At 46.7% G+C, this 18,963-nt stretch overlaps 1 protein-coding gene and 1 long non-coding RNA gene across 2 annotated transcripts in view; one reads left to right on the top strand and one right to left on the bottom strand.

The window, feature by feature from the left end:
- The window catches only part of ENTPD2 (ectonucleoside triphosphate diphosphohydrolase 2), a 48,701-nt gene extending 30,103 nt beyond the window's left edge, over window positions 1-18,598 (bottom strand). Inside the window, exon 1 of the mRNA XM_060251111.1 lies at window positions 18,428-18,598. Within this exon, the coding sequence (XP_060107094.1) occupies window positions 18,428-18,550 (123 nt within the window). The 5' untranslated portion in view covers window positions 18,551-18,598. The remainder of the gene's footprint in view (window positions 1-18,427) is intronic.
- On the top strand, window positions 9,454-9,946 carry LOC132580133 (uncharacterized). The gene is made up of 2 exons (XR_009556031.1): window positions 9,454-9,595; window positions 9,671-9,946. It is a non-coding gene; the product is annotated as an uncharacterized LOC132580133 (long non-coding RNA).
- Window positions 18,599-18,963: the final 365 nt, after the last annotated feature.

Below are 18,963 nucleotides of genomic sequence, written 5' to 3'. Positions count from 1 at the left end.
GTGTCCCTGAAGCTTCCATGGCACTGTCTTAGGTAGGGCTGCCAGGTCCCACCTGGCCGGAATTGGAGGCAGGGTTGCCAGATCCAGGCTGGGAAATTCCTGGAGATTTGGCGATGGAGCCTGGGGAGAACCCTCCAAAGCAACCATTTTCTCCAAGGGAACTGATCGCTGTAATCTGGAGATGAACTGTAATTCTGGGGGGTCCCCAGGTCCCATCTGGAGGCTAGCATTCCTAGATTAGGGAGACTTGGAGGAGAATTGTTTGCGTTCTCTTACAACCACCTCCCAAATACACCTAAACTACATAAGTATATTGACAAACCAACATAGGGCCTACAGTTATCCCATTATTATAGATAGGGTTGCCAACTCCTGGTAGGAAATTCCTGTAGATATGGGGTGATAGAGTTCCCAGCCTCCCTCTGGGGGCAGGGGTTCCCCTGGTTTTGGGGCCTCAAACCCACTGGTACAGAGCTGGCTGGTAGGGGCATCCCCACACCCCAAAAGATCCATCAGCACCCAATGTGCCCAGTACAATGACATCACCCAGAAGTGACATCATTGCACTGGCCATGTTGTGCAGGGGGACATTCTAGCATTTGGGTAAAAACTCTATGGCACTATAGAGTTTTTTACCCAAATGCTAGTGCGTTCCCTGTGTGACATGCCTGGTGCAATAGCATCACTTCTGGGTGAAGTCATTGCGCCATGTGCACTTTGCACTTGCGAGAAGCATCCCCACCAGCAGCCAGTAAAGGGGGTGAAGCCAGTGGTGGGGTGGGAACCTCAACAAGGTACAATGCCATAGAGTCCATTTTCTAAATCAGCCATTTACTCCAGGGGAGCTGATCTCTGTAGTCTGGAGATCAACTGTAATTCTGGGAGATCTTCAGGTCCCTCCTAGAGACAGGCAACCCTCATTGTAGAAGAGCGAATATTTTCTTTAAGAGTGAAACAATCTGAAATGTTATATGCTACAATTCTGTTTAATACATTACCTTAATATCTTAAAGGTTTGTTAACCTGAAAATGTATTTTTTCCCATCATATTAACACAACAGAGCCACAAGGACATTCTAAATAACAAAGCTCAATGTTAGTATGAATGGAAAATCCAGGTTGTAAAGCAACACCAAAATTCATCAGTTCCCTGCCACCGTTCAGTTTCTTGTGGTCTCTGCTGCTAGGTTTGCTGCAATAATTCCACTTCAACAAACACATAGTAAGCATTTTCACACATGCTAAATAATGCAATTTCAATCCACTCCAGCAACCGTTTGCAAGTGGATTTTGCCATTGCACACAACAGAATCTAGTTGCATTGAAAGTGGATTGAATGTGCATTAGTTAGTGGCTTTAAATACTTTAAACTCTGCAGACTTTAAATACCTGCTAGGACACAAGGGACATCTGGAAGTTTCATTCTCCATCAGATTTAGCAAAGTGGGACATACTGTATTTTTGCAGCTAGCATGGTGGAATGCTACTAGGAAATTTTGGTTACAGTCAGGCCAGGATTGTTAATTTTTAAGGAATGCTTTAATGCAGCATTTCAAAATGAATCTACAGAAGTTACTGACCCCCCCCCCCAAAGGTACAAACTGGCTTTGTCATGCTTCTCATGTGAGCCATTTATGGAATATCAGCGACCTGAAACAAGAAAGGAGAATCATCTTCCTTCCCGTTTGCCAGATCATTCTTGCCCAGAGAACCTTCCGCCTTGCCAGAGATGAGTGGATAGAAGGTCACTCACTTTTGGGCTTGCTTCAGTCTAGGAGTTTTCGACCCTTGGGGGCTTTCTTAAAAAACAAACCAAGTTCAAGACACGTCAGCACACTGCTGCATAACTGCAACCAGCAACAAAAGATTCATTTTTAATATTCTGGCGTATTATTCTCCTTTGTCAGACCAATTCTGGTTTCTTTTTCTCGCTCTGAATTTATAAAGCTTCTTTATACCAATTCAGACTACTGGTCCATCCAGATTAGCTTATTCAGGCTGGCAACAATTCTCCAGGGTCTCAGGTAGAGACCCACCTAACATCCTTTCAACATTCCCCAGGCTGCCTAATATCCTTTCAATGGGAACTGCCAGCGCTTGAACCTGAGCTCTTGTGTATGAAGGGCATATGATCTTGCACTGAGCCACAGCCTCTCCCAAAAAGATGCAGTCCTCTCTGCCTCCCCCCTCCACACCCAGCAAGCTTGGCCTCTGGCATCCTGTGTGGGAGTCAAGGCACTGGACCAACAAGCCCAACTTTCCTAAAACAAATCTCAAGAGTAGCACTTCTTAGATCTGAGAGCGTCCAATGAAATCTGCTGTGCATGAAAAAAGGTCCAGGTTCAATCCCCAGCTCCACTTAAAAGGATGACAGGGAGCTAGCACAGCTGGGAGAGATTTCTTCGTAAGACCTTGGAGACAGACAATACTTGGCTATTTGGTTTAACACAATTCTGTATGCTCTCAGAGGGGGGGGGGGTGAAGAAGCAGAGGCAGGCATTCTTAACAGGTAAAGCTGCTAATTCACGGATTCAAGTTTCACTGAAACAGACACACAGATCATCAGGGACAAAGAATGTGCAAGTATTGTAGATTTGTCAATTGTCCCTAGGAGAGGAGCCAGGATGTGCAACAGAGAGAGATGATCTCAACAAATTTTAAAGCATAGAGGCACTATTTGGAACTGTCTGACATTCTGATCTATGCATCGCTTCCCAAATCCTCTGAAGGGAAAAAAAAAAGCATCTTGGAGGCGTTCCTTTTTTCTTCTCTATGAGTAAAATATGTGCTCACTATGTTGGCAAGAGGCCTACTATATGTAGAACAGCATGTTCATAGCAGAATTTGAAGACACTGTGTATTCACGAGATACAGCATCCATGGAAGAGTTCCAAGTCTGAACTAGAACCTCAAGAATGATTTCCTCTTGACGGCTACTTTCGCTGAATCATTTGTCAAGGTCTACGTGGCCACAGCCTTGTCCTTCCTTGTGATGCCAACCTTGATATATAATTAATATGGCAAAATGAGATTAATTTTGTCCATGTAACCCAAAATGTACAACCTCAGAACAGTGATTCATACTGAACTGCAACAGTCTGTTCCCACTCCCTGCATGGGAATGGCCTATTCAGATGGAGTGAGAATTTCTCACTCCAGCAGAGGCTGATTAGAAAGAAGCAGGGACTCATGCACAGATGCAACAGGCAACCTCTCTAGGACCATGGTCTCCCGAGAAGCATTCTGACACCCTCACTGCCACTAGGGTTGCCTGGTCCAGGTTGGAAAATAGCTGGAGATTTTGCGGGTGGAGCCTGAGGAGGCCAGGTTTAGGGAGGGGAGGGGCTTCAGTGGGGTATAATGCCATAGACGCCACCTTCCAAAGTGGCCATTTTTCTCCAGGGAAACTGATCCCTTTTGCCTGGAGTTTAATTGTAATAGCAGGAGATATCCAGCCATCACCTGGAGGTTGGCAACCCTAACCCCCATATCTCAACACCCCCCCCCCCATGTCTAGTTCTTCAACAGCCCTCTCACAGCAAACAATCTGCACATGTCTGTGTTGGTCAGTTAATTGCACTGACTCATCTGTTCAAACCTCGCAGCCCTGAACAATGTGTAACAGACTCCTGTAGCTGCATTGATAGCACTGGGACGAGGGGGGGGGGTGGCTCTGAGCAGAGAACATTCCTCAACTGAAACCACTTGAAAGGAAGCAGGCACAGAGAGAATTCAAAAGGGCCTCGTTAGAGTGGTGCCTCTTGCTTTCTAAACAGCCCAAGTCTTGATCTCTTAAAGATTTCCTGGCACACCATCAGCTGCAAAGCAGGTTTTTTTTCCAAGCACAAGGATGGATCATTCTGGCAGCGGCTGAATGGTCTTTGCAAAGAAAGACTCCGGGGTTCCCAGAACATCTGCTGCAGCCGTTCCTTGTCCCGATTTAACCTCACAGTCAGGGTAAGGGGTTGAAAGAGTGAACAAAAGGGCAGCCCAGCCAACCAAGTGACTACTCAGGCTGGCACACTGAAGAGGGCCCCAATCCACTGCAGAGGCTGGACTTATTCTTAGACAGCAGGGGCACAGGAGGAGACATTTTCCTAGAAGGGGGAAGACTTTAGCTGCTCTCCATGTGGCACAGTCCTGACTTGGGGCCCTGCATGCCTTGAAAACAGAGTTCCCAGCAGGAATCTTGCAGCCTTTGCCTGCTAGACAGCCAGCATCTCCATAAGGCCCGCCTCCGCCTCCTTCTCCAGGGTCCTCCGTAGGTGAATGTGAATGGCATGTGAGGGGGAGCAGCACAGCAAACTTCGCAAAATAAAAGATTCTGTTTAAAAGGTTTATGGCTAAACAAACAAGTGGAAGGGAGGGTGCAGAGCACAGGAAATAAAATGCCATTTCTAGCCAACTTGAAAGAATAATCTAGAAGTTATGCCTCCCCCAAGAGATGAGTCAGATAGAGCACCAAGCAGACCTTGAAAGCATTGACAGGGAACTTTATCCCTTGACCACATTACAGGGTTGCCTTGGGAAGAAACGTTTTATAGCCCCCCCCCCAAATAAAAATTCAATAAAAAATACTGGGAAGAACCAGTAGAGAAACATTTTCTCTTTTAGAATGAGCGATATGCTTTTTAAGACAACAGTCTAGCCAGTCCCAAAGCAGCCCATTCTAGAGATGAAGCCAACCTGGAAAGCACAGAAAAGAACAGCCCCTTCTTATCACTCCTTAATACCAAACAGTTCACTACCAAGAACCTGGCCTTCTGCAACAGATTCCCACAGACCCCCAGCCAGGATCTCCTGATTCCTCATAGTCTTGTTTCAAGACTTCTCTCCCTTGGGAAGGGGGCGTATGAATTCAAATTCGGGATATTTATAGGACAACACTGAGCCAAGAGGGGAGTTCCAGCCGGAAGCAGAGCGAGGGGGGCAGAAAATTGATGCAGCTTCTGAGTGCCTGGAATGTTAAGCTGAGGAAAGGAGGAATAGAGCATGCAGAGAAAGGCCCAGACTGGCAAGAAGCAGAAGAGAACCACGGCACAAGATCCCTTTAGGGTGACTCTCACTTAATGAAGTAGCAAACTCAGGACACAGTCTGCTTCCTGGGTGCTTTCCATCTGGACCCATATAGTTTCTATGTCAAAAGGCACACCCTGACCACTTTCCCTGGGGAGCAAAGGACTCCTAATCATCTTCTCTTCTGTTTATTTTGCATACCAGCCATTTCCTCTGCAAGGGCCACAAAGGGCTCTTAAAACCCTCTATTGCCCTTCATATGATCTACAAGAGATGCTTTGGCCCAGCTCTCCCTCCCATCACATATCTCAACAACCCATTCCTCCAGGTGAACCAAGACCTGAGCTAGGAAAGCAAGGAGCTGCCTGCACAAACTGCTACCACAAACTGCTACGCCACATGAGAAGCAAGGAATTAAAGTGCCCTCCTCTTGCTTCAGATGAGATTGAGCCAGTGGGAGGTCACAGTTCATATCTGTTACATTTTCCTCACTGGCCCCACTCTGTGCAACCTTGCCCCCCCCTCCACCTCTGGGATATCAGGGGGATGAGCACTGGAGACAGAGTCATTTTAGCCAGTGTGACTAAATCCATCCCCCACTAACTTCTGTTGCATTTATGCTGTGAGTTTTTAACTGATGGATGGTTTTATTGCTGCAGTTGGTGACTATTCTGTTTCTGGGTGCTATGACTTAGTTTGGATGCATTTTTACTGGTTCTAAGCAATTCAGAAACCACCTCAGGAATATAATCTCTAAGAGGAGGGATATAAATCTCCTAATAAACAAGCCACATCTGGGACTGTTTTATATATCTTTATTCAATTCATCAGTCTAAGAGCAACTTAAAAAAAATTGCCTGGTTTTAGATGTGTATGTAATCCAAGCCTATTCACTAACAACCCAGTGCCAAAACTAGATAAGAGGATCACTCACCAGAACACACACCAGTGTTTTCAACTTTCCACTTTGTGACAATGGACACCCAGGCAATTCCAAGAGACACTAGCCTGCACTTCTGTTTGGGATCAAGTCCCACTAAACTCAGTGTCCCATAAGAACTCTCTCAGAACTGCTCTTGAGTAGAAAGCTCCGAGAGGGTCTCTCTCAGAGCTGTTCTGCTCAAGAGCAGTTCTGGGAGAGCTCTCTCAGCCCCACCAACCTCACAGGGTATCTGTTGTGGGGAGAGAAACGGAAAGGAGATTGTAAACCGTTCTGAGACTCCTTCTGGTAGTGAAGGGTGGGGTATAAAGCCAAGCTCTTCTTCTTTACTTCTAAATCAAATACATTTGAGAACAGACTCTTAGCAAGAGCACCCAGACAACCAAAATTTGGTGTTCATCCACACCAAGAGGAACTGCTCTGACCAGCAGGTCTATCCAGCTCACAACTTTGACTAGAAGTGGTGCCCCAGGTCTTTCTTAAGATCTGCTTCTCAAGATGCTATAGCTAGGGACTGAATCCAAGGACTTCCCATGCAAAACTGGTTCCTCTACCCTCCCCTCCACTATGGTTGCCAACCTCCAGGTGGTGACTGGAGATCTCCTGGGATTACAACTGGTGACAGGTCAGTTCACCTGGAGAAAATGGCCACTTTGGAAGGCATTCTACCCCACTGAAGTCCCTCCCTTCCCCAAATCCCACCCTTCTCAAGTTCCATCCCCAAAATATTCAGGTATTTCCCAACCTGTAGCTGGCAACCCTACCCTCTACACAAATAACTGGTTCCCTAATACCAGCCTGCCCAGAAGTCTTTAGCTGAATTGAGCAAGATTTCTCCCAAACTTTTAAAAATCTCTCCCTGCTTACAGTGGCAAATCAGCACTTCCAAACTTGGCCAGGGTGTGCCCAAGAGATTTATGTGCCAAACACAGAAGGCAGCATACAAAAAGGGTTTCACTATTACTACTACTACATTTCAATATCATTGGGTGCCCCTGAGTGAACAGGGAGATTTTAGTGAGTGCTGGCAGGAAAATCATGATTCTCAGAAAGGAAAAGGACCAGGAAAAAGACAGAAAAAGAACCTTGCTGAATCAAACCAGTAGTCCACATAGCCAGCATCCTGTTTCACGCAAAGGTTGACTTGGAAGGTCAAAACACAAGGCACAGAGGTTGTCCCTTTCCCTAGCACCGGTATTCAGTGGTCTGCTGCCTCCGACCATGGAGGCTCTCCTTAGTCACTCATCTGATGGATCTTTCCTCCATGAAATTTTCTGATCCCCTTTTAAAGAAATGTATGCCAGTGGCCATGACTACCTCCTCTGGCAGTAAATTTCACAGTTTAATTACTTGTCTTGTAAAGAAGCACTTAATGAGTAATTAAAGGAGAGAACACCTCTCCAAAAGCTCCTAGCAACCAAAACTGTAAACATCATTAAGAGCAGAAATTTAGCTGGGGGGAAATTAGGAGGGGGAAGGGGTTCCTCTTAAAGTTTGCTCTTGGCCTTCATGCCTCATTTAAGAATCCAAGAAGGCTCAGCACCATTATCTCATAGAAGTGTGTATCACCCACAGCAAAAGCAGGAAGGAGTCCCATGATGGACCCTTAAAGAGTCTCAAGAAACTTCCACAGGGCAGAACTTCAGTCTCTTCAATATTTAAGATGCTAAAAGACTCCTTTTCACCCATTCATTATCTCACCATTCTTTACAATGTCTTTTGTCTTCTGCAGACTGAAGGATAGCCATTTGCCCAGGGCCACCAACTAAGGCTTTCCTTGCAAACCCAAGATGCAAACATAGTTCACAGCAGCAGAAGGAAAGAGTAAGAGTCCAGTAAAAATGGCGTCTGAGTTTTATACATCTGCCTGATGTGGCTTTGCCACAGTTTGGGAATTTGTGGTAGGTTCTCCTCTGTCTTGTTTCTCCCTCCGTGCTCTCCCTCCACCCATGGTGTTTGCAAATGGAATGGGGGTTGCTACTCTCCGTAGTGGGTGTTCCTTGTAACACTCTTATTTCCTTTGCTCAAGATGGGTAGTCATGTTAGTCTGCCTGTAGCAGTAGAGAAGAGTAAGAGTCCAGTAGCACTTTAATGACTAACAAAATTTGGGGCAGTGTAGGAGCAGTCATTAGTCACTGCTCACTTCTTCAGATTCAAAGAAGTTATCTGAAGAAGTGAGTAGTGACTGACGAAAGCTCACACCCTGCCACAAATTTTGTTAGCCTTTAAGTCGCTACTGGGCTCTTACTCTTTTCTACACCTACAGACAGACTAGCACGGCTACCCATCTTGGTTCAAAGCAGACTCTGTCAGCCACTGCTCTGACCTGGTAACCTACTTCAGCACATTGTTAAATTAAAGTCAGCCTGTACCAAGGGATCTGCATTTGGTGTAATCATAATCTGGCACTTCCTTTAAAAAATAAAAAAGCAAGTTTCTAGTCCTGGCTACAGAGATTGGCTTGAAAATGAAAACAATACCTGATAGAATCTTTGATTCCAGAGAAGAGGCCAAGCAGGATTGGCAACTGCAGCCTGATATAGCTCCTTTGTTGTTTTTTGCCATCAAGTCACAGCTAATTATGGCATCCCCATAGGGTTTTCAAGGCAAGAGACAGGTGGGTGCCACTGACTGCCCACCTCCACATCATGACCCTGATCTTTCTTGGAGGTTTCCCATGCAAAAACTAGTGAGAGTCAACCCTGTTTAGCTTCTCAAATCTGAGATCTGAGCAGGCTAGCCTGAGTTATCCAGGTCAGGACAGATAGCTCCTGTGAGGATGCAGGTCAAACAGGACTACATTTAGCCCAGTATCCTGTTTCCAGAAGTGAGCAGCCAGATGCCCACAAGCAGGGCATGAAAACAATGGCTACCTCCTGTTTGTCTCCCAGCACCCACAAGTCAGAAGACTGCCCCTGAACATGGAGGCTGTCTTTCAGAATCGTAGCTAAGAGTTGTTGGCAGATACTTCCTGCACTGTGAAAGCTTCTAATAGTTAGTGCCATTATAGTCTCAGCAGTATAGTGTTGCAGTTAGATTGTACAACTAAGACTGGGGAAACTCAAGTTTGAATCCCTGCTCAGTCATTAAACTCTCTGGGCCATCTTGTGTCAGTCCCCCTCTCTCTCAGTCTAACTCACCTCATAGGGCACTTGTAAGGATGAAAATGGAGGGACATATGCCATCCTGTGCTCTTTGGAGGAGGGATGTGATAAAACGTAACACACGGATAAATACCATGAGCCTTCTACACTACTATGTGAAGCATTTGTTACGTCGTGAGTGTTACTAGATCCACACCCTTCAAACTATGACCCCGTTTGGTTTAAATCAAGCTATGGAACTTTTGGCTTTTTATAGCATGTTTTTGTAAACTGTTTCTGTAAATCTAAATATGTCCTTGTAACTGTATAAAATGTGTAAGAGTTAGTGTCTGGACATATTTAAGTTAAAATGGCAATGCCCCTTTAAGAATTAATTAGTCCACCGGGTGTGATGTGTAACAACAGAATAAATGTAGTAGTGACTGCAAGGTGTGTTTGGAGAAGCATATAGCAGCAACAAAATGATGGAACGTTAGTCCCAGAATGGAATAGGGCTAGTGCTCCCACTAATGTGTTATTCTGTTTAAGAGCTTGGGTGAGTATGGGCTCTGTTATGGATGTCTTTGCTGTATAGAGGAGTTGTTGTTTATTATTGGATCTTTTTTTACAGCAGGAAGCCATGAGATGTTGAATTATTAATAATTGGCTGATGAAGGCTGCAGAAACCGAAACCGGTCCCACTTTTTCCTTCTTTGGATCCACAATATTATACAAAGAAGGCTTGCTTGCCAAAAACTTCTGCTTGGACTATTGAATGTAAAAGCACCTTAAGAGGAGGACTTGTTTGGCAACTGACAACCAACAGACTTACAGCATATGGGATATTTTCCTTCTGAATTTTTGGACTATTATGTGTAATATATGTTAATATAACCTCGCATATAGTTTGCTTTTATCTTTACTTAACCTCCAGTTGGTGGCTGGAGATCTCCTGGAATTACAGCTGATATCCAGGTAACAGATCAGTTCCCCCAGAGAAAATGGGCACTTTAGAAGATGGACTTGATGGTATTATACCCCACTGAAGTCCCTCCCCTCCCCTAACCAAACCACCCCACCCCCCACCACTCCTCAGGCTTCACCCCCAAAATCTCCACGTGTTTCCTGGAGCTGGCAACACTACACCCCATACAGATACTGAATTTTTGATCTATATTTCAAAATGGCTTCCATTTCTCTCTAGGGTTTCCAATCTCCAGGTGGGGGAATCAGGGGATCCCCTGGTTTGGAGGCCCTCTCCCCACTTCAGGGTTTTCAGAAAGTTGGGGGAGTGGGGTTGAATATCTGCTGGGCACTCTGTTATATCCTATGGAGACTGGTCCCCATAGGGTATAAGAGAGAATTGATCCATGGCTGTTTGGGGCTCTGGAGGGGACTGTTTTTTGAGGTTGAGGCTCCAAATATTCAGCATAGTATCTGGTGCCTCTCTTCAAAACCCCTCCAAAGTTTCAAAAAGATTGAACTAGGGAGGTCCAATTCTATGAGTCTCAAAAGAAGGTGCCCCCCCATCCTCCATTATTTCCAATGAAAGGAAGGCCTTTAAAATGAGTGTGGTCCCTTTAAATATGATGGCCAGAACTCCCTTCAGCGTTCAATTGTGCTTGTCACAACCTTGTTCCTGACTTCACCCCAAAGTCTCCTGGCTTTGCCCCCAAAGTCCCCAGGTATTTCCTGAGTCAGACATGGCAACCCTATACCCTTAGCTTCTTCCATCTAAGGAAAAAACAGGGGGGTGGATACCTATGCCAAAATAAGATTGAAAAGACTGGAGGCAAGTCTAGAACTCCCACTCTTCCTCAGGCAGGGCTTATTTACTGTGGGAAGAGAGAGTGAGGCAAGAGAACTTGGCAAGGACTTTCATCACGGTGACTCAGAAGGCTTCCCCGGGGACCTGCCTTCTGATTGCAGATACTCACCTGATAGGAACAGATCTGGACCAACACAAAGATTTCCTTGCACAAAGTACAGTCATCGCCCTGCCTCAAAAGGACTTTGGAACACCTGCTCAGCATGCAGAAGGTCTCAGGCCCTTGGACAGCAAAAGGCACTTTCCTGGCTGAGGTCCTGGAGAGCCACTGCAGGTCAGAGTAGACAACACATATTGATGCAATTGGAGTTGCCAACTCTGGGTTGAGAAATACCTGGAGATCTGGGAGGTCAAACCTGGTCAGAATGGGGTTTGGGGAGGGTTGGGACCTCATCAGGGTATAGTGCCACATAGTCAGCTAGTTTCTCCAGGGGAACTGATCTCAGTCATCTGGAACTTAATTGTAATAGTAGGAGATCTCCAGGTGCCACCTGGAGTGTGGCAACCCTAATTGATGCTGTGGGGTTATCGTAGTGCCATATGTTCAAAAAAGGAAGTGGCCCTGATGGAAGAGGGAAGTTGCAGAAGTGTAAGGGGATCCTGTCTATATTTGAGCTTTGAGCAGAAACTTCTTACATTTCATGGCCTTTTGACCCCCCAAGTGAGAGAGAAAGTGAAAAGAAAGCCCAACACCCAAGGTACCAAATCCTGTTGTAATATCTGTTGTAATATCTCTGTTAGGAAGAACAGAAAAGCCCTGAAGTTCATCTAGTCTAGCATGTTGCTTCCCACAATGGCCAACCAAGATGCTTCCCAAAGAACCTTCAAGAAGGCATGAAAATCAAAAACCCCTGTATTGCTGTTCTCCAATAACTACCATAAGAACATAAGAATAGCCCCGCTGGATCAGACCAATAGACCATCTAATCCAGTATCCTGTCTCACATAGTGGTCAACCAGTTCCTCTGGATGGCCAACACTAGGGCATGGAGGTTGAGGCCTTCCCCTGATGTTGACTTCTGAATCTGGGATTCTGAAGGCAGAGGTTCCCCTCAGCCACCATAGCTAGTAGCCATTAATAGACTGATCCTCCATGAATCTATCTCATTGCTATTAAAAGCTGTTGATTCCTGTAGCCATCACTACATCCTCTGACAGCAGAGTCCAGAGTTCAATCACTCTCTGTGTAAAGCAGTATTTCCTTTTGTCTGTCCTGAATCTACTGCCCATCACCTTCACTGGATGCCCTTGAGTTCTAATATTTTGGGAGAGGGAGAAAAGTAGCCACTGACAGATGCATCCCCCATGAATTTGTCCAGTCTTGTATCCCCTTCAGCCAGTAGCCACCATCAAGTCTTATTTTACAAATACTTAATCTATCCTGCATCTCCTGCCCCTCAGCTTCACTGAGTACTTCAGAGTTATAATATTACGGGAAGAGGAAGTTCCCTCTATCCACTTTCTCCACCCCAGACATAATCTTATAATGCCCCACGATATTTACTCATTTGGAAAATGGATACGCGACCTCTCCAGAAAACCTATTTAGGTAGCTTACAACATAAACATGACACAATAAAATATGAAAAATTAAACAGCCATTAAAAACACAGCCCTAGCAAAAATAAATAAATAAATAAAACACTGAAGAACATAGAATAATTGTCACATGACACTCCTCAGGCTAAAAACAGGCTAAAAGGATAATTAAAAAAGATAAAGCCCCTAAATAATTGCCCGGGTTTGTGCCAAGCAGGACTCAAGGAGAAGGCTTTCAGAGACAAGGTGCCTCTGGCAAAAGCACTCCCTCTCTGGAATCACCCACTTCACCACTGCAGGCAGGGGCCCAAGGTGAGGGCTTCTGGGATGTGTCACCTGGCCAGTACAGCAAGAGGCAGTCCTTCACGTACCATCCCTCTAAGTCAGCGGTGGCCAAACTGTGGCTCAGGAGCCACATGTGGCTTTCACACATATTGTGCAGCTCTCGATGCCCCCATTACCCCATCAGCTGGCTTGGAGAAGGTGTCTCTTTAAATCACTTCTCCAAGCCAAGACAACTGGTGGCATTTAAAGTTAAAGTTGCTTTCTTTCTACCTCTCCCTTCCTCCCCCATCTATTTGCCTGCCTGCCTTCCTGTCTTGCAGCTCTCAAATATCCATTTCTTGCGGCTGTCAAACATCTGACATCTATTCTATGTGGCTCCTATGTTAAGCAAGTTTGGCCACCCCCGCTCCAAGTTAACTGCACACCAAACAAGCCCAAACTCCTAAACCTTTCCCCATAGCCTTCCTTTGTAAGGGAAACTCCAACCCCTTGATCATTTCGTTGGCTCTTTTCTAAACCCTTTCCAGTGCTACCATATTGTAAGCCAAAATGCCCTCAAAATGAGGTTGGGGAATTGATAGGTGGGCACTTGACTTTAAAAGAAACAAGAGTCTATATATACAGGCTCCATGTCCAGAAACTATTGCTCAAATATGCCAGAGACACTAATTTAAGTAAAAACAATTAAAATGTATTGTAGAAAATTATAGAACACACACACAAGATCAAAAATACTCATAAAATCATACATACAGTCCTAAGAAAAATAGAGAGAGATATAGAGAAACACATGGATAGACAAACAGGGTGATATTTACCTATCGTAGTCTTCAAGGAAGGCTCCAATGGCAAAGAGCGAGGAAGTGGGAGAGGGGACTCAAAACTTGGCCTTAGAATCGGGGATGGATCTAGACAGCGGAATTGGGATACTGCTAGAAACACACCTGTGAGTAGCTAGTCCACAGGTTATAAGGACTATCTTGAGCCCTTAGGAGATGGGAGGTACAAGGGAGGAGGAAGGTGGTCAGCTGATGCATGACTTCCCCAAAAGGGGAGGCTTCGCAGTGACCATAAGGGCTGGATTACTGCGATAGCCAGTAGAAAGTTCATTGATGGCACCTAATTGGATGCCCATAACTGACCAATGAACAGGCTTGGGTCCTGGGTACCTGAGTGAACTTTCAGGTTGAAATGGACCAGGGTGGGGGTGCTCCAAGGTGACAGTACAGAGGAGAATGGGGGGAAATCACTGGGTGGAGGTGTGCTTGAGTTTATCACACTTATCTAAGAGGGTGACAATAGATGGCCAAATTGTTATCTAAGGTAACACCCAGTCGGTAAAAAAACACTTGGGTCCGGGTGAAGATGTTCTTCCTCTTCTTCAATCTTCTATTGTTTTGTCCAAGGTTTTGCTGGACAAAGACAGTGGCGGTGGGACAGTTGGCCATGCCTGGGGTGGGTCGATTGCCTGCAATCACAGGTGACATTTGGCGAGTACGTGAGCCGTTCGCTTTGCTGGAATGGAGTCTGGCCTGGGAGGAAGATGGCTGCGTGTGGTGTTAGCCTTCCACAGTGCATTCCATGGTCAGTGCTTCAAAACCGTTCGCCTGGATAGCTCCTGGCGGTGCAGTCTCCTCCGCTCCACGGCCGAGATGGACGTCATACAGAACCGCGGGAAGCCCTCTGTTCTCCTGGTGGGCACTCTTGTACCAGTCTTGAGTGCCTTCGTCGCGTTACGGCTGCTAGTACTGCATAAGTCCCTTTAGCCCCTGGATAGGTTCACTCACACTCTCTGGCCAGACGTGTGTAAGTTACTTCTCCAGGTGCTCTGGCAACCAAGTTGGTGACTACGATGTTCTGTAAGGGGTTTTTCCTCACAATATCTTCTTAGAAATGGGGCAATCAGAATAGGGTTGCCAGTTCTGGGTTAGGAAAATAACTGGAGATTTTGGGGGTGGAGCCTGAGGAGGGTGAGTTTTGGGGAGGGGAGGTACTTCAGTGGGGTATAATGACACAGAGGCCATCTTCCAAAGTAGTCATTTTCTTCCTGTGAACTAATCTCTTCTGTTGCCTGGAGATCAGTTGTAATAGCATGTCTCCAGCCACCACCTGGAGGTGGCAACCCGAAACCAAAACCATACACCATCTTCCAGATCCAGCCAAACTACACAGGTGTGCAAGCACATTTGTCTTTCAGATGCCCCAAGTCTCTTATGAAAGAAGACTCAAGGGATTGGCCAAGTTGAATAGGAACAAATGTTCCTGATTTGCCGTATTAATTTTAGTGCCTGATTGTTATTCCTTCATTGTGCTTGCCTTTATCCAGATTACCCTGGACATGAGCCACCTCCTTGCCCATCATTTTAGGGAGAAGCCAAATATTTAACAATAAATAAAATAACCTTGGGAAAAAGAACATGGGAGCATTGGGAGAATTTGCTGATAAGCATGTGAAAGGTGAAGGATCTGGGGGAAGCAAAAGATGGATAGTGTATCCTCATTTGGCTTCCCTTTTCTACCATCCTCACTACCTTTTTTTGGCAGGTAGGTCATCTCTAGCCTAAACTGCTTACAAGGAGAAAAACTCAGCAGCAGAAAGAAGCCAGAAGCAGCTAATCAGCAAGTGCATAGCAATGAGAAAAAAATATGTTCTCCCAGAGCAAGCCCTTAAACCACTAGTCAAATGCCATCTTATCATTCTCCTTGCATGTTTTCTAAATTAAATTATTGCTTCTTCAGGGTACACTGAGACCCAGTAGCATTGTAGAGGACAGACCAAAAAAAAAGGCTTGCTTATCAGGTTGCTTTCTTTTTCTTTGCAGATTCCCATTCACTCCACTTCTGATTCAGGGAACAAAGCTATGCTGCAGGGTTCTTAAATTCAAGTGCCCCTTCAGGTTCTTACTGGCTCTTCTAAATAACTCAAATTTGCCTATTCAACATTTATTTATATTGCCCCCTTTCTTTTGTTTTGAACACTGATATGCAAACAAGAGTTCTGTGTATGTTGCAAACTCACAGCCTGGATTTTACATACGGTACCTCTGAAGTGGAAGAATTGCAGCTAGAGGGATTTGCACCCAAGGCACATTCCAAGTTCAAACCTCAAGACACTGTTTTCCCATGAAGAGGAGAGAGGGCTCACAGCTGGAATATCTTCTGCTCTATCTTATTTGAGCTATCCAGACTGAATACCTCTGCCCTCCCCCCCCCCATTGCATTAGCCTGATATATTTCACCAGGCAGTCCCAATGAGACTAAACCAAGTATGTATTGGTGTCTGCACAAGACCCAGAAACAAGGTGGGAGAGATCATAATCTTAAAAAAAAGCAGCTATTGGTGGCTGGACAGAAGACAACCTAATGATAGATTAGTCAATTTTTTTAAAAGAAAGGCTGCATCCCCAACCTAAAAATGTTATTTTTCCATAATATGGGCTGATTATGGTTGTTCAAAGGTGAAAGGCCCTCTGCATGTGCTCAGAGGCACTCATATGTTTAATTACTGTTTGTCCTACAGCACAATTAAGACATAGTAGCACTGAAAACAGGGTGGGAGACAGACAGCTCAGCCTGCGGTTTGTATGAAGTCAGTCTAGCCCAAATGGTTTTGACAGCAGTATCCGCCCTCCACTGATTTAACTTGTGTTGACTTACCAATTCCCTTTCCCCAGGTGAGAAATCTTTGTAAGAAGGGCCCATTTAGCAGAAGGGAACAACTGAAGCCAGCCCTATTGTTTTTAACTGCATGCACTGCCCACTTCACAGCACCGATGCATGATCTGCAGCACAAAGTTTGAGTCCAGTGACCAACAAAGTGTAATTCTGGGTACAAGTGAAGAATTACAGAATTACACTGTGTTGGTCTCAAAGGTGCCACACTGGACTCCAACTTTGTTCTGTTGCTTTCCAGGGGTGGCCAACGGTAGCTCTCCAGATGTCTTTTGCCTACAACTCCTATCAGTCCCAACCATTGGCCATGCTTTAGAATGACACAGTTACCCAGCTGAATCTATCTGCATGTTTATCTTCTTCATACAAGAAAGATACATTTGCATGCCAAGACCTGTAAAACTCCACGTATGCATATCATATGGTGGGCGACAAAAAACACACTGGTTTCCTCTAAATATACAGACATTTTTCATGTTAAATATAACTGCATGCAGAAATAATTGACTTGCACACCAATGTTTGGTGGACCCCTATTAAAGGAAGCAGCTCCGGGCCAGAATTAGGAAAAGGCATCTGCCTAGAGTGCCAGGAAGGGGGGGAGTGGGGGGCGGCGTCAGGGACTGAAGAGCTGGGTCTACCTTCCATTGAATTCCCCTCCATCAGACAGCCACCGCCTGTCCCCTCTGCAAAATCTTGGAATGTGGCATTTTGTTTTGTTTGTTACGCAATGGCTCCAGGAGGGAACTTTGAACAGCCAAATGCTCCAAGGCCAGATGTGCTGATGCAGGGGTGCTCTTTTGGAAAACATCCTCCCCACCTTCAACAACCCCCCCCCCACCACCACCACCACAAGCATCTTTAGAAGCAAAAGTCCCCGCATTCCTGCTGGGGACAACAATAGACAACATGCAAGGGGGAGCCTAGAAGCTCACCCTCTGCTAAAGTTCAGGGCATGACCCAAAGTAGAGCCTCATCCCCAGTGATAATCCCATGCCCCTTAGATGACGATCACCTTTCTCCATGCCTGCTCAACAGAAAGCAAGCCAGATGGGGACGGTTCGATCTAAGCCCCTCAGATCTCACCACCACCTCAACATCCTAGTGAGACCCTACTATTTCACCAGTCTTTTTCTGGAGTGGGCTCAGCACTTTCCCTGTCGTTAGCCCGCCCTCCCGCCCCCTTCACTCCAGTACAAAACTTGCCAGGGCGGGAGCAAAGGATGAAGCCCTTTATTCCAAAGCCTGACGGGAGTTTTCTACTTGGCAGAGCCTCCGGATTCAGCTACAGCTCCCCCCATGGAGTTTGCAAAGAAAAAGGAGACGGTAACTGGCCCCAGGAGCAAATTGTCTGTTCTACCCCCCAGGCACACACAAAAAAATCATCTCCCCCAAGCAACAACACACCTCCCTTCCCCCAACTGTAGATGTATAAGGGTGAATCCTGGTTTATGCCCTGAGACATTAGGGGGAAAAGGTTAGAGAAATTCAGAGGGACATCTAGCTACAGTGCAAGCTACGATAGTTGAATGGAACCTCCATGATCAGAGGCAGTGTACCACTGAGGTCTGGAGAAGGTCCTTGCCATCACCCTTTATTGGGGGGTTTTCCAAAGCGCATTTGGCTGCACAGTGCTGGAAACAGAAAGGCGGACCCAGGGCGTACTTTAGTCGTGCCCACCAAGGCGCTTCTACATTAAGGGGGTGATGCACTTTTACATGCTCTGTCGTACACCTCTTTCGTGCTCAAGACAATCAGACAGAAAAAAATAAGTTTAGGGGCTGAGCCCGGGCACCAGTGAAACTGCTGCGTGCCTCCACACACACCCACACCCCGCTTCAGGCTCGAGAAAGCCGGGCAGAGCGAGCAGGTTTGAATTGCGAGGCGGGAGGGGGCGGAGAAACGCAGCCAGGCAGTTCCCAAGCCCGGCACCACATGCTCGGCTGCTGCGCTCTGCTTGCTGCGCCCCGGGAGAAGAAGACGCTCAGCCGGGCCCCGACGGGAGGGGAGTCCGCGCCCGGGAGAGGGTCTGCCCTGGCCTGGGGCGGGTGGTGCCCGGCTTACCTTGAAGGCGGCCGTCTCGCGCAGGTCCTTGGTGGGCACGCAGAGCAGCAGCAGGCCCGCCAGGGCAGCCAAACAGACGGCGCCGAGCACCACCGCCACCTTCTTGCCCGCGCCGCCGGCCATCCTCCTGCTGCTGCTGCTGCTGCAACGCCGAGCGCCGGCTGAGCAATGCGGTGACTGCGGTGCCGAGACGCGCTGCTCCGCCTCCGGGCCCGGCTGGGCGGGGCTGATCCCGCGGGGAAGGCGGTAGGCAGGTGAGCTCCTCCTGCGGGCAGAAGCGCAGGAGGAGGAGGGCGGAAGGGCCGGCGGGTCCGCTTGCCCACGCAGCCGTCGGTCTGGGAGCCACCAGGGCGGAGTGGAGCCTCCTGCCGCAGAGGCAGTCTACCGCGGCGTGCCAGCTGCTGGAGGCAAACACCGCAGCTCTTGGAAGGCTGAGGTTGTCCTCACACCCTGAGAGAACTGGCTGGGCCTTGTGGTTGGATCCTGTGTCCCGGTGCTTTTTTAAAAGGAAACTGGAAGTTTTTGCTTTTTTGAAT

This window comes from Heteronotia binoei, chromosome 12 (assembly GCF_032191835.1).
Source record: "Heteronotia binoei isolate CCM8104 ecotype False Entrance Well chromosome 12, APGP_CSIRO_Hbin_v1, whole genome shotgun sequence".
Taxonomy (NCBI): domain Eukaryota; kingdom Metazoa; phylum Chordata; class Lepidosauria; order Squamata; family Gekkonidae; genus Heteronotia; species Heteronotia binoei.
The sequence above is the reverse complement of the archived record's forward strand: the minus strand, read 5'-3'. Positions and strand labels throughout refer to the sequence as shown.